Source organism: Leptinotarsa decemlineata, unplaced genomic scaffold (assembly GCF_025532065.1).
Source record: "Leptinotarsa decemlineata unplaced genomic scaffold, Ldec_3_MD MMD2_tig00002974_RagTag_RagTag, whole genome shotgun sequence".
Lineage (NCBI taxonomy): Eukaryota > Metazoa > Arthropoda > Insecta > Coleoptera > Chrysomelidae > Leptinotarsa > Leptinotarsa decemlineata.
In genome coordinates, this window is record NW_027412578.1 from 3,520,424 (window position 1) to 3,534,312 (window position 13,889).

Below are 13,889 nucleotides of genomic sequence, written 5' to 3' on the forward strand. Positions count from 1 at the left end.
TCATTGGAGTATGCTGATGACTTCGCAAGTTTGCATTTTTGAAAAAAACTTCTTTACACTTGAATATTTATTACTGCCAAGTTATATCTTACCAACAACAGGCTTTCGCAATTTACCTAATGATAACATATTTTTAAAGATATAAGCTATAAGAACAAAATGAGATAAATCTGAAATTAGATCATCGATATTTTTATAATACCTGCCTTATAAAATGAAAAGTGAATCTAATTGATAACCCATAACAGAAGCCAATAATTTTTTACTGAATTTTCTAAAATACTGAAAAGTTTGGTGTCAAATAATAATTGTTCAGACAATTCCTAAAATTCAGTATTGCTCGAAATAGAATGTTTAAAAATATGTTTAGGATATGTTTTTTCCGTTAACCAGCTATCGCACCCCTACGAACGACAACCCTCAGAAGTCGAAACTTGTGCGAGCTAAGGACTAACGAGGTCTTACCTTTAAACGTGTGCTTCCTAACACGGGTTGGACGATAGCAAGTGAAAATCGAGCGTTCAGCCTGGGGCTTGAACCGTCGACTCACACATTGGCCGATTGACTGAGTGAACACGCACGTCGAACCGCCCAATATACATTCATTTAGGCGTGTTTCAGTTTTCAGGAATTGAATTTCATGACAAAATGGTTAAGGCTATCGCGGCCGAGGTTGGCAGTGTCACTATTTTTCGGGTTTGAGGGCAGTCGATTTTTGGAACTTCATCCTGACGTTTCGCTGGCAGGAGTGGCTAGCTTCTTCAGAGGTTTACCGATGCCAGTCATCAGATATTCACTCAGGATGTATAAACCTCTGAAGAAGCTAGCCACTCTCGCCACCGAAACGTCAGGAAGACATTTCAAAAATCGACGGCCTTCACACCCGAAAAATAGTGACATCAAGTTTCATATTTGAATAATTCATTCGTATATTTCGGTCTCGGCATCCTTGTGTTATACCGAGTGATTCGCTAAGGTGGCTCACCCCTATATAACTTTTACATTATTGAAGATAGAAAAACGAAATTTGGAGGTTGTGAATTATAGTTCAAAGTGTGCCAAAGTGTGTGGCATCAAATTATTCGTAAGAAAATGATCTTTCACAAAAAGCCGACAAGCTACCCCTTTCCATTTGAAAAAATCAAGTTAACTGGTAAAATTCATATTTGCGACTGTGAAATAATTCTTGAAACGACTCTGAAGTCGTAAGCCTCAAAGACTTAGTTTTCCCATGTTACTTGATCAAGAATGAAGCGATTTACACAATTCATGGCATTCTAGATAAAAAAATAAAAATTTGACAAATATTGACAAGTGAAGTATTGTTGGATTTAGAATGTCATTCTCGATCGAAATAAGTAAAAATATATAGGATGTCCCATTTAAAAATCGAAAGTTGGGGTCATTTCCGGTCAAATTAGAAGTACGGCAAAGCAAGTAAATATGTCAAAAAATGTAAATTTCCTCAAATTTCGTTTTTCTATCTTCAATAATAAAAAAGTTATAGGGGTGAGCCACCGTAGAGAATCACCCGGTATATTCCATTCAATTATCTTAGATTTAAAATCTGACATTCAGAAAATTTGCCATACAACTTTATTATTTATACTGACGACTTATTATTGAACATTTAATGAATTGATTAATGGGAGTCGAGTCTACGTTTATACGGAAATGATAGAAGCACGTTCCACGGTCTATATATGAAATGTCGAAATTGGAAAAGATGAGCGACTGACCTGTCGTGAAAAACAACATGATTGAATATAAACAAGCGATTGTATTATGTTGGACATTTTTCATATTCAACAAACCCTGCTGTAAGTACTCTACTATTTACTAGCAGTACTCTAACCTAGATGATATATTGAAATGAAAAGCAAATGACACATTAAATAAAATAACATTCACCGAATACTAAAAACTTATAAAATTTCCATGGAAACTTTTTATCATATGATTTATGGACTAGATAAGCTGCTAAAATAAATATTTTTGGTAATTATTGGTTTATATACTCCTATATACCACGTAACAAACCTACCGTTACTACATTACAACCAAATACATATGAATACTGATTAGACTGCAATAGTCACGACTGGATACGATGATACGAAAAAGATCCCACAAGACCATTGAAAGCCCCACCCACCAAGCACTATATAAAACGGCCAGGCATTCAGTAATATCGGTCAACCAGCCGAAAAGGTAAGGGAGCTGGACTCCAAGCCTGAAAGATATGAAGATGACTTTCCACTAATATCAGTCATCAGTGTTCCAGCTCATCTTCCACAACTGAATAAGAGCATATTCCATATCGAAACCTAGACCTGCCTGGAAGACGCGGCAATTCTAGAAAGAGTTTCAGTAGATTATTGAGCGAAGCGCCGGAACCTATAGAAGCAGATGACACCAGAAGTAATGGAACTCGTCCAAATCAAAAGGTACTCAAAGAGAAGATATCAAACGGCATCTGAGCAGAGGAATATGTATCTACCTACACAGCATGCAGAACACTGTGGCTCGAACTACAGATCCTTTGAAATTGTCACTAGTCAATCCGTTTAGCAGAACTCAGTATAGAATACCAATTTGCATAGAATATGCAGTCAACGACCTCAACGCCATCGATGAGCAAGGTGATCGACGATTACTCAGCTAAAAATCCCTTGACTCCTAGAGGATTCAACTACGCCACAGAAGGCTTCAACCTGGACAAAGGATATCATACAGTCTTAGAGTTTGACCACGAGACTGTGGTTCGAGCACAAGGACAATGTGTTGGTGCAGTATAGGACAGAAATTCTCCACCAGACGACTGGAATGAAAGCAGAAGTCCCCCCAGACGCACTTCTTACACCATACCTCTTTTTGATATACACAGCGGACGTAGCTGGGGAACTGGACCTATACATAGACAACACAGAGCCTGCTGGTCATATCCATCATCCACGGATAGATTACAGAGGAGTGGGCCAATCCCTGCAAAATTGGTTAGACAACTCAAAGGACACATCATACATATGCGGAGTAACTCGATACAATCTCATTACCCACATAGGATGCAACATGGAACTTTACAAACTGTTGCTAATCAAAACCATCCTACTTCCTGTTATCATGTATGGATTTACCGCCTGAAAACGATGCGAGGAAACATCAAGACTCCAGATGAAAAGATTCATGAAGTCAGCCTACGAATGGCCGTAAGGGTCTCAGAGACCGGGACTTGAATGTCAGCTTCCAATACACCAAGGACCTTGTACGAAATCAAGTTTAATACATCTTCGAACGAATACGGACCCCCAACCCAGGGCTGGGAGGCCTCCACTTGCTGTGAGCGACTGGCAATATTTTACGAGATCATTCTTATGATTCCCAACATTCGTCAAATTATCAAGCGATGGTTGCAATTATAGACTTCTTTTTGGAACCCCTGCAGTTATCCACACACCAGAAATGTTTTTTACACTTCTCTAGACGCGTTTCAGCAACCAAGTAGGCGTCATCAGGATATTTATCATTCAGATCTTTTAGGTACAAGTTGAACAGCGAAATAACATCGGAAAGAACAACCAACGAAACTTTCTCGTCAGTACAAGATGAAACAAAAAGAATATACAGTTGTGCTTAGGTTGGCAATCTCAGATTGAACCTACCATTCTAAAAATACACAGCCTCCTGGATTGACGTATTAAATATAATAAAGCACTCCGTGGCTCGGATACAATACTTACTTCCCAATATACTTGGATTTGGACTTGGACGGCCACGAATGGTTGAAGTTCTGCTGTACCCTCATCATGTAGATTTATGCTAATTTTTCGTGAAAATCAAATTCATTTTGATCACCTTTTCTTGAACAAAGCCGCGATTTCGAGGAACGCAACAAATGTACGATACAAAACTCTGATAAAATGGAAGATATCAAGTATATTCGTGATGTTTAAAGAACGTTATCTCTCATGGCGCAGAGATAACGATATGAAAATATCGAAAATCAATAGTTTGCGAGTGAATTCATCTCGTTTTATCGAATGTTTATTTTCCTTTCTATCTTGGAATAAGAGGCGCCAACTGGCTTTGAAAAATTGAGCGCTTGTTTACTATCAATGTTACTTTTAGTCACTTTTATGACTCGAGGGTAATTTTGTCAGGAAATTGGACTTTTATATTTCAGTGAAGCTTGACAAAACAATTGGATTTTAGCAACGTTGTCAATCACAACATTTGATAAAAATACTCAGTCCTGGTTCTTGCTGATATATTCTATAATCATGAAGTCCACCTGTGGTAAATTATTTATGCATTCAGTTGATTTATTTATCTGAAATAAATGTGATGAATTTACATCAAAATGATCCTCGCAAAAAAATTAATTCAATTCAGGCGCCTATTCCATTTTTGGAAGAAAAAACGTGAAAATTAGCCTACTGGAATGTCCGGAGTAAAATTAATCCAATGAACGTATTTTTCCTACAACTGAAATACCTTTTCTAGACCTGTGTTTCACGACTCAAGTTAGCATCATCAGGAGATCACTAATTATCCATTTTCAACTATTCAGATTTGCTTTAATTTTCAATATTTATGAACTTTCATAGGGAAATATTCACTCCACGAGAAAAGTTTTGAAATAATGTCAGCTCAAATGTTTGTTGGTTTCAACTAATTTTTATCCCGGGGTGAAGGTGACTTAAAACTATTGCTTTGGAAGTTACAGACAAGCATAAATAAAAGAACACAAATCCATACCTCCGTCTACTCTATGATCCAGAAATAATATCTCAGAAAATATGGGTAATTTATTGAACATCTCATCAAATCAATTATATTCTTATTTTACACTGTAGAGAAATCCGGAAAAGCAGAACATGTAAAGACCTAAAATGACTTCCTGTGAGTTTTCAATCAAAATCTCACCTGAGACAGAATTAGAAACAGATGAGTTTTTGAAAACGAAAGGAAAGTGGTCTGGTAATGGAACCTTGAAGTATATAAATTAATTGATGACTGGCGACCTTGAAATATAATTGATAGTTTTTAAAATAGCTACAGTGCAAACAATCAACAGGATTAGGTATTGATTTTCTTCCATTGAAATTAAGCAGACTAAATCATATGAGAGGGCGGCGTAAGAAGTGATCTTCTGTGATAAATCACATCGGCAGCTTCTCGGCCATAGACACAAACAAATAACATCCGTTATTATTACAAACGTTGCCAAGACAATACCTTTGACCTTATTTTTCCTATAAAATGGAAAACTTTGGAGAAACCCTTTCTGTGACTTACAGGACTAGGAATTTTCTTTCTTGGAGCATATACGACGTTCGTGTTAGTGACTACATATATTCAAGAAAAAAAAGAGTTGTCCCCGGAATTCCTATTTGACTTTTTTTTAAATGAAACCAAAAATCGATTGATTGAAGGCTTACTTCAACGTTCAAACGTGTTTGCAAATGCTTGGCAGTTTCCAAGTAGACATTTTTAGGAACATGTTTTGATGAATTGGAACATATTCATTAAAACATTCTCTCATAAAGTCAAGAAGTAGGTATGCTAAATCTTACCCCGTTTAACTAGGCGTCATTTTGAAAAAAAATCACTTTTTGACACACTAGAGAATATTTGTGTCACTAAACTGTTACCCTAACTAAAGTAGGTGTTTATACGAAAAGAAAAATTCGGCTTCATGACGCTAATCCTTTTTCCAAAAAGTGTAACGTTATAATACAACGCATCGCACCGGTTTTAAAACGTTCTACAAAAATATGTTTAAAAATTCATTAACGTTGGTTTCAGTAACATCGTTTGTTATAAATCCTCCTTTGAGATGCCATGTAAAAGTGGTCACACAGGAATTAGATGTCACAATTTCGGAAATGTGTAAGATGAGCAAATACCTAGGGAGCAAAAGATTGAAATATTTAAGATATTTCATTGAGTAGGTATTTTTAAAATAGTTTGATGGCATTAGATTTGGACAAAATGTAAGTATTTGAAAAAAGGATCCTTCATGCCACTGAAAAAACTTGTTTTATTCGTTAACCTGTTGAAATTTCCGAATATATAATATATATACATTAAGAAAATACTTCTATATCTAACATAACAAGCTAACATGACTTACCTAATGACATTGTCATATAAAATGAGGTATACTGAATGTTTTCTAACTTCCACAAAATCATTGAGCCAATCATCTTTTAATAGACGAGATAATTAAACTTTCACTGATGACAAAAATGTATTTTTTCATAGGCAAACTGGCAAAATATTTCTTTCATTAATATTTTTCACTATATGAGTACTAGGTAAACACAAAAATATATTTTGGAGACTTAAGAGATGAATTACCATAAACAATACATAAAAGCATCAAATATGTTCAAATATATTGTGAAAATACTGCTCATAAGGTCCAAAAAGGTTCGCGATTTATACTTTATTCAAGATTTTCGCGATTTCATTGAATTATAAAGGAAACAACTATTTTAGCGGCGGGCAACTGATATGAACTTACAATACAAACCAAGCGATAACTGTAAAAACATACTTTTTCTGCACCATGACTGACCAATAAGTTCACTTCGTTTTCCAAAAATACTTGAACAGCAACGAAACTTCGACAAAAACTATTGAACGGACACCGATAACGCTCACACTATACAACATTCTCCTAGCTCGATCAGACACCAACTACTAAAGTCAAAAACACAAGAATGATGTGCTGTATATTTATTTCATCGTCGTTAACTGAAAGGTTACCACGGACTGTGTTTATACGATGTATTTTGCGGTTTGGCGCTGATCGGATTACAAATCTTATACACTGCTCGAAAAAAAAAGTTTATTTTGATTGCAGGTGCCGAGCAGTGTTTTCAGACGTTACCATCTGTTTTTCTAGCTGCGCGAACAAGAAACATGACAAGAACTGTGTAAATAAATATTTGAATTACCTTCAAATAAAATATTGCGTTACTATCGGACACGTTACACAATAAGTGGCTACTTTAGACAAAAGGATATCTGAAAAAAACATATTCCTTAATGAAAAACTAAATGGAGTGAGATGACCGATGGGACAAATTTAAAGGGATACATGTCTCCGGACCGGATATAATAATATCAGGACAGACAATTCCCCTTTCTGCTTCGATAAGTTTGGGATTAAAATAGATACCAATATGTCCTGGCACAATTATGTCGCTGAAATTGCAAAGATTGCTTCTCGAAAGCTTGGAACACTGTTCCGAAACAGAAAACTGTACACAACTCAGCAACTTTTGATGCTTTATAAAGCTCAGATCAGACCGTCTATGGAGTATTGTTATTATGTATGGAGCTCCACCCTGAGCGCACTCTGAAGCTGATGGATTCCATTCAGAAAATAGCCATCCGCCTGATTGGAGACGCAAACATCACTTGCAACATTAATAGTCTGGAACATCGAAGAAAGGATGGGGATTTGTCTCTATGCTATGGATACTTTCACGGGAAGTGTTCAAGTGACTTGGCACATTTGATTCCACCAAGAGGGGTATAGTAGAAGTAAACGATATTGTGCATACTTGAAGTTTACGGCACTCTCAAAGGCCAAAAAAACTAATACATAGAAATGAACCGGCTGCGAAGTATTGTATAATTTTTAATAACCGAGTTTTATGATTGGCTGAAGAGTCATAAAATTAAATTTGAAGTCATGTTACGGGGACGAATAGAAATCGGAAATGCGGAGATGGTTATCGCTGTCGTATTCAGTTCAGGAAGTGATCGCGATTTGAGTGTTCAAATTCGATATTGGTGCAGTTATAATTACTGAAAATTTTTGTTATCTGTTTAAAATGTGGCGTCCTTGGACAAGTACTAATAGTACTAACGAGTATGATAACGCAAACTTTTTTCAGTGTAGTGATTCCAATAGCGATGGAGAATAATGCGAAAAAGAGAAAACAGTGAATAAGATTCGGATGCATTTGAATATTGAAATACAGAGAATATGTTTCAATGTGTATAAGAATCTACATCTGGCTATAAATTAAATAATCTAAAGGAACAATTCGTTCAGGCCAATCTCAACTCCCTACACGGTAGTATGCCCACTGACTATATGTGAAAAGTTTTCTTCCTTATACGAGGAATTGGACAAATTTCGGATATGCGGTTGATTACCTCGTTCACAGGCAGATGGGACGATGACAAACCTGTTGTTTGTTGTCCGCTTCAGAGTAGTTCGAGAAATGATACTCTGAAGGAGTTCGATTTTCAATTATCGGAAATCATCGACTTTATGTCGATGATAGACACTAGCTTGCATTGACGAGTGGCCAAACAGCCCGATCCCGGTCTGCAAGTGTGTTACTATAATTGAAAATTGATTGCGGCAGTTGTATCGCCAAGAGCATATACAGGAATAACTTCAGTGAAGAAATCTGCACTGACACATGTCGGATATAATCGAACGCCCTTCGTGGTATTAGCCAGGGGAGTAGTTGTTTTCTGACACCTGATAGGTGTCGGTCCATTAACTTATAGTGTAGGGAGTTGAGACTGGCCTGAACGAATTGTTCCTTTAGATGATTTGTATTTCTTGATAATATGATTGATAGAATCAACTGCGCAAATATTTTACTACGGTGGCGAACTCAACCTACGAAGTTAATAATAAAATCAATATGCAACTGGTGATCTAATAATCGTCTGACTCTAAATGAAGCTCACTGTAATTTTTCTACGACATCAACAATTCGATCAATCGAATAAATAAATCAGCTTCGTTATACCACAAACCTTGAACTTAGGACCTACTTTGTGATGGTCATTAAAATCCTCCACATTATATGTACACAAAAAAGATATTAAGGTGGATGTTTCAAGGTGAAGAAAATTCTGTGTTTGGGATCGCACGTTGAAAAGAAAGACTGTCTTTTTTCGAATCAGAGAAACTTTGAGTGTAATTGCAATTTAATGCGTATATTATTGTTAAATTAAATGTAATTATATTTATCTCAGGAAAAAATGATATTCCGATACATTTTTCGGAAAGAGGAATGATTTTGTGGTGAAAACTATTTTCGCTTTAAACAACTTTATGAATATCGGATTTCAATAGACCAACCGGCATAGATAACAATTAAAAAAGTTAGTTCACTTGTACGTATTCGATATTCAAAGTTTTTGAACAAGAGAACTTATGTTCGACTGATATACAGGTTGATTTCTAATTGCGGTGAAAAAATGTAACGGCGCTGCGTCTTCAGGAGCTAATTTTATGAAAAAACATAGGCCCGAAAATGCGATGTTTCCAAAATGGAGGTAGATGGTGTTGAAGTTCGATTCTGGTGAAATTTAGCAATGCTATTTTCAATGATGAGAAGTTCATTTAGCCTTAATCAGATATAAATTATTGAGTCCTGTGACTATTGAGTGATACAGTTCAGCCAATAATTTACCAAAAAATGTACGCTGCTGACGTTGCATAACATTCTATTTTGTATTGGGTAAAAAAATCTAAAAATGAAACTTTTTTGTTTCTTGGATTGGGTTCGTAACTCGCTTTGATCAACAAAAAAAAAAGGAAGAAAACAATTAGTGTGCAACATCGCAAGCAACAACTTGTCATATTGTTATGACCACGGATATTTACAAAATTGTTATGATTTTTTCAAAGTACGTTAGAAGGCAAGACCTCGTTAATTTTCAACTCGCACGAGTTTTCACTCATGAGGGTTGTAGTTCATAAAGGGGCGTCAGCTGATTAACGAAAAAACATATTTCAACAGATATTTCATCTGTGGAATAACAGAGTGTATAAATTGATTGTTTTCAAGCTTCAACTGGATCAGCCGCAGAGCAAAGTACCAACTCTCCTATTTTCATTATTTATTGAATCAACTATTTCTTGTTCGCCGATGTTCTAAAAATCTTCAACCACCTCACGAGAATATTGCAAACAATGTCAATGCAGCATGGAAAAACTACGTGAATGGTGTACCTCTAACGAATCACCCATTCAACTTACCAAAAATTGAAAACACATTTATAAAAAACACTCTAAAAATTCGTCAGATTCCCTGAGCTTTCTCTTGAAACATAATTCGAAAGATGCAGGCAAATAAGATATTTAGGATTTGAGTATGATCAAAAACTTTCCTTTATTTCTTTTTAGGGAAAATTTATTTTGTTTGTCTTGTTGAGATTTCAGTATTCAGTATTGAATATCGTAATGTTCACAGATTTTATTGGAGCTACTGCACATAAAATTTATTGGTGATCGTAGCATAACATAGAATTTCAAATTGTGTCGACCTTCATTTCTTGGTACTAAGCAATTGCTCTCGGGTAAAAGAACCGTACTATCAATATTGTTGTTTAGTAATCTATCCAGGAATTTTATACCAAGGATAACTCTCCTATTTTCCAAGGATGTCCTATCAAATCGTGTCAACAAAATGTTATGATCGATGCCTCTCGTGGGGTATTGTCTATCAACTTTTAGAGATAAGTATTTAAGAAACTTCCTCTGCACGCTCTCTATTGATTTTTTTGGTAGTCGTAAACTGGATTCCATAACACTGAGCCATACTCTAACTTAGATCTGGCATACGCAAAATATAGCAATTTTAAGGTGGCGATACTTTTGAAGTTTTTGCCAGAAATGGCAAAAACTGCAAATCATATACCTTATATTTGTTGTAAATGGTAATTTACTGTCGTATGTTATACCAAGATCTTTTATCTCATGTACGCGGTTGCTTGTAATATTGTTGATTGAATAATCGTACATTGAAGTTCACTTTTTTGTTGTAAATGATATTATTTTATATTTGGATACGTTCAGTTGTAGACGATTATTATTACACCAAAGTTTGATAACATCTAATTCATGTTGTATACGTTGGTAGTCAGTAATGTCGTCAATTTTATAATATAGTTTCAGGTCGTCTGCAAATAGTAGGCTAGGAATATCCAAAGAGGTTGCCAAGTCATTAATAAAACTTAAAAATGAAAGAGTTCCAAGATTAGAACCTTGTGGTATCCCCGATGTGAAAGATCCATATTCGACGAATTGATTTCTGTTAACTAGATAAGATTCAATTAGAGTAAGCCGTTGGTTAGAGAGTCCCAATGTTGTGATTTGCTGAGAAGAACATAATGGTCTATTTGATCGAAGGCTTTTTGGAAGTCTATCTATATAAACAACATCGACTTGTTTTTGCTTGTCCAGGTACGTACAGAGATATTGATTTAAACATGCAAGATTTGTCATATATGATCTTTGTTGTACGAAACCATGCTGACTAGGAGAAATAACTTTTTGAATATGGTAGTACATAATATTTTGCACACATTTCTCGAAGAGTTTAGAAAAGTTACATAAAATTGAAGTTGCCCTGTAGTTTGTGATATCGCTAGAGTCGCCTTTTTTTAATATCGGACAAATTCGAGCCGTTTTCCACTGCTCAGGAAAGACACAATTTGACAAAATTAAGTTGAATATGCCTATTAGAGGTATAGAGAGAACGTCGATACAGTCCTCTATCACAAGACTAGGAACATTGTCAACGCCTGCGGTTAGTTTATTTCTTAATTTTTTTTGAAGCAGTAACAATATCGATTTTAGAGAAGGCAGGGATGTTTAATGTATCTAAAGGCTTGTTCTGGTTCTCTGCCCGGACTGTTCCTAACAGTCAGAAAACTGTCACCCAACTGAATACTGAACATTTTGTCGCGTTAACCTCTTCAGTCTACAACTGACTTACTGATTTTGGACAATTTGAAACAGTACTGACTGAGAACCAGAACAAACATTAAATCAGAACCATGAGAATTTTCATGAAGCATATTCTCGTCCGAAACTAAGTATACACTTCTGAAGTACTTGGCGAATCCATTGACAATATCCCCATGCATAAAGATACCCGTATCTCTCCCTAGAAAATCAAAGAATATGCTGTGTTTTTTTATTTCATTTCAAACCAAATAAAAATTTGTGTGTACGGACTTTCTTTCAAAATTAAGTTTCAACATACCTCACATTACCAGCAGACGAACTTATTTTCTATTTACCTAAACCAAGACCACAGACCCAAAAATCATCAATTAATAATAGCTGCAAAAATCAATTCATGTAGTACTATATAAATATTCAGTGCTAGAATAAATAATGTATGTATTCATGGACAAACATATATAAACAATGATTTTAACAAACAAATCACTCTCATAAGATTAACTATTCTTCAATTCAGTTAACCTAAAAGGTGTTCTTTAACAACATTTACTTATTGCTGTCTTTCGGGAACTTAAATATGGATGACCTTCGCTTGAATTACTACAGCTTTTTAGCACTGAAACTATTTCGTGTCTTAATTTTGTCACTAGAACATAAGATTACGTAGTTACGACTTCCACGATACTTCCTATATGGCTGTTTTATGGCTTTCCTTATGGGACCGTGCGTATGGCCTCGATTAGAACAACACATACAAACTAGTAAGCTCTATTTTTAAAAGTTACCTTTTACTTCCGGTGTTTACGTTACGCGGCTCTTTGTCTCGATTCGCACCTTTTGTTATGCAAGCCACAAATCTACATTTGCATTTGAAGACAGAGACCAGTTTTTCATTGATGATCGAAATTCACTAAACGGTAATCAAAACTGTTGGTTAATAAATGCAATCTGACTGATTCTTCAAAAAAGTTTCTCGTAGAGATTACTTGGTAATTGGGAGCAGATAGTCGTGAGATGAAACTGCTAAGAAGTCCTAATCACTAGAACTGCAATACTCTTCTCGATGCGCGTTTCGCCAACCATGTTTACATTTGCAAGAGGTGAAAAAAACCAATTCCTAACGGTAAAACGGGTCACTATTTATATCTAACAGGTCTTCACTTTCCGATATACCTCAATGATTTAGGGAGGAAATTTGCGGGACATTTTTTCGTGGAAGTTTCCGCTAATTTTAGCAGAGTGATTCATTAAAAGGTGACCAATGGAATGATTGTAACAGTGCCTCAGTTCTCATATCATATTTTGCTACTTCCAAAAATCTAGTGTCATACACCAATCTCCACAATTCCACTTTTTATTTATTTTATGGCCATTCTATAAAGCGTGTTGAGCAACACTAGATTTTTCTCACCTTCGAATTAGGATATGTACTGCGTGTTCTCAGAAACGAGTGTTAATGGCTTGCTTAGCCTGACCGTATTTTTTGACACAGAACTCATAACTTATTCATATATCTCCGACTATTTATTTTCCAACATCTTGTCTTTAAGATTACCTTACACTTTTTGAAATGACCAATAAGTTTTGAAGCCTAGTTTTACATTCAATTTTTTGAAAATACGATCTAATCTGTTAATGTATCTCCATACGGAAGGACAATAAACTCTGAATCCATATATTTTTGAAAAGTCGAAAATTTACCAAGATTCTCGCTAAATTTACGTTTCATAATAAACTTATCTAACATATTTGCTTTCAGCTGTGACCCTGTTTTTTTATAAAGGACCTATGGACAATGACGTTTAGGTCTTCCATTATGTATTGAGGACAACGGGGTGAGTTACCAGTAATATATCTAAAAGTACTGGTATTCAGGTTATTTCTAACCAGTAAGACACATCTAAGAATGGTAACTCCTTGTTGATTTCAATGTCATGAACTTAACATTTCAAGTTCTCTTATTAAGAGTTGAAACGAAGTCCTCTACCTTTGAGCCATTTGCTAATTTTGGAATTTATGTCCAAACTTCTCGATTTTTCGGATTAACCAAGTAAGATCATCTTTTATAAGAATAGGAAATTGTTTTATTCTTGGCATTTGAATGCTGGTAAAACGCTGGTAAAACATTCAACTCACTTGTTGGATTTAA

At 35.4% G+C, this 13,889-nt stretch overlaps 1 protein-coding gene across 9 annotated transcripts in view; it reads right to left on the bottom strand.

The window, feature by feature from the left end:
* The window catches only part of raw (NDT-like domain-containing protein raw), a 245,932-nt gene that overhangs the window by 14,139 nt on the left and 217,904 nt on the right, over nucleotides 1–13,889 (bottom strand). Inside the window, exon 1 of one of the 9 annotated variants that reach the window (XM_074177293.1) lies at nucleotides 6,563–6,770. The exons of 6 other annotated variants lie outside the window; for them this stretch is intronic. In XM_074177293.1, coding sequence (XP_074033394.1) covers nucleotides 6,563–6,576 — 14 coding nt within the window. In that variant the 5' untranslated portion in view covers nucleotides 6,577–6,770. Of the gene's footprint in view, nucleotides 1–3,740; nucleotides 3,927–6,529; nucleotides 6,771–13,889 lie in introns of those variants that run through there. 2 more of the 9 variants (XM_074177290.1, XM_074177289.1) reach the window with 2 other exon arrangements.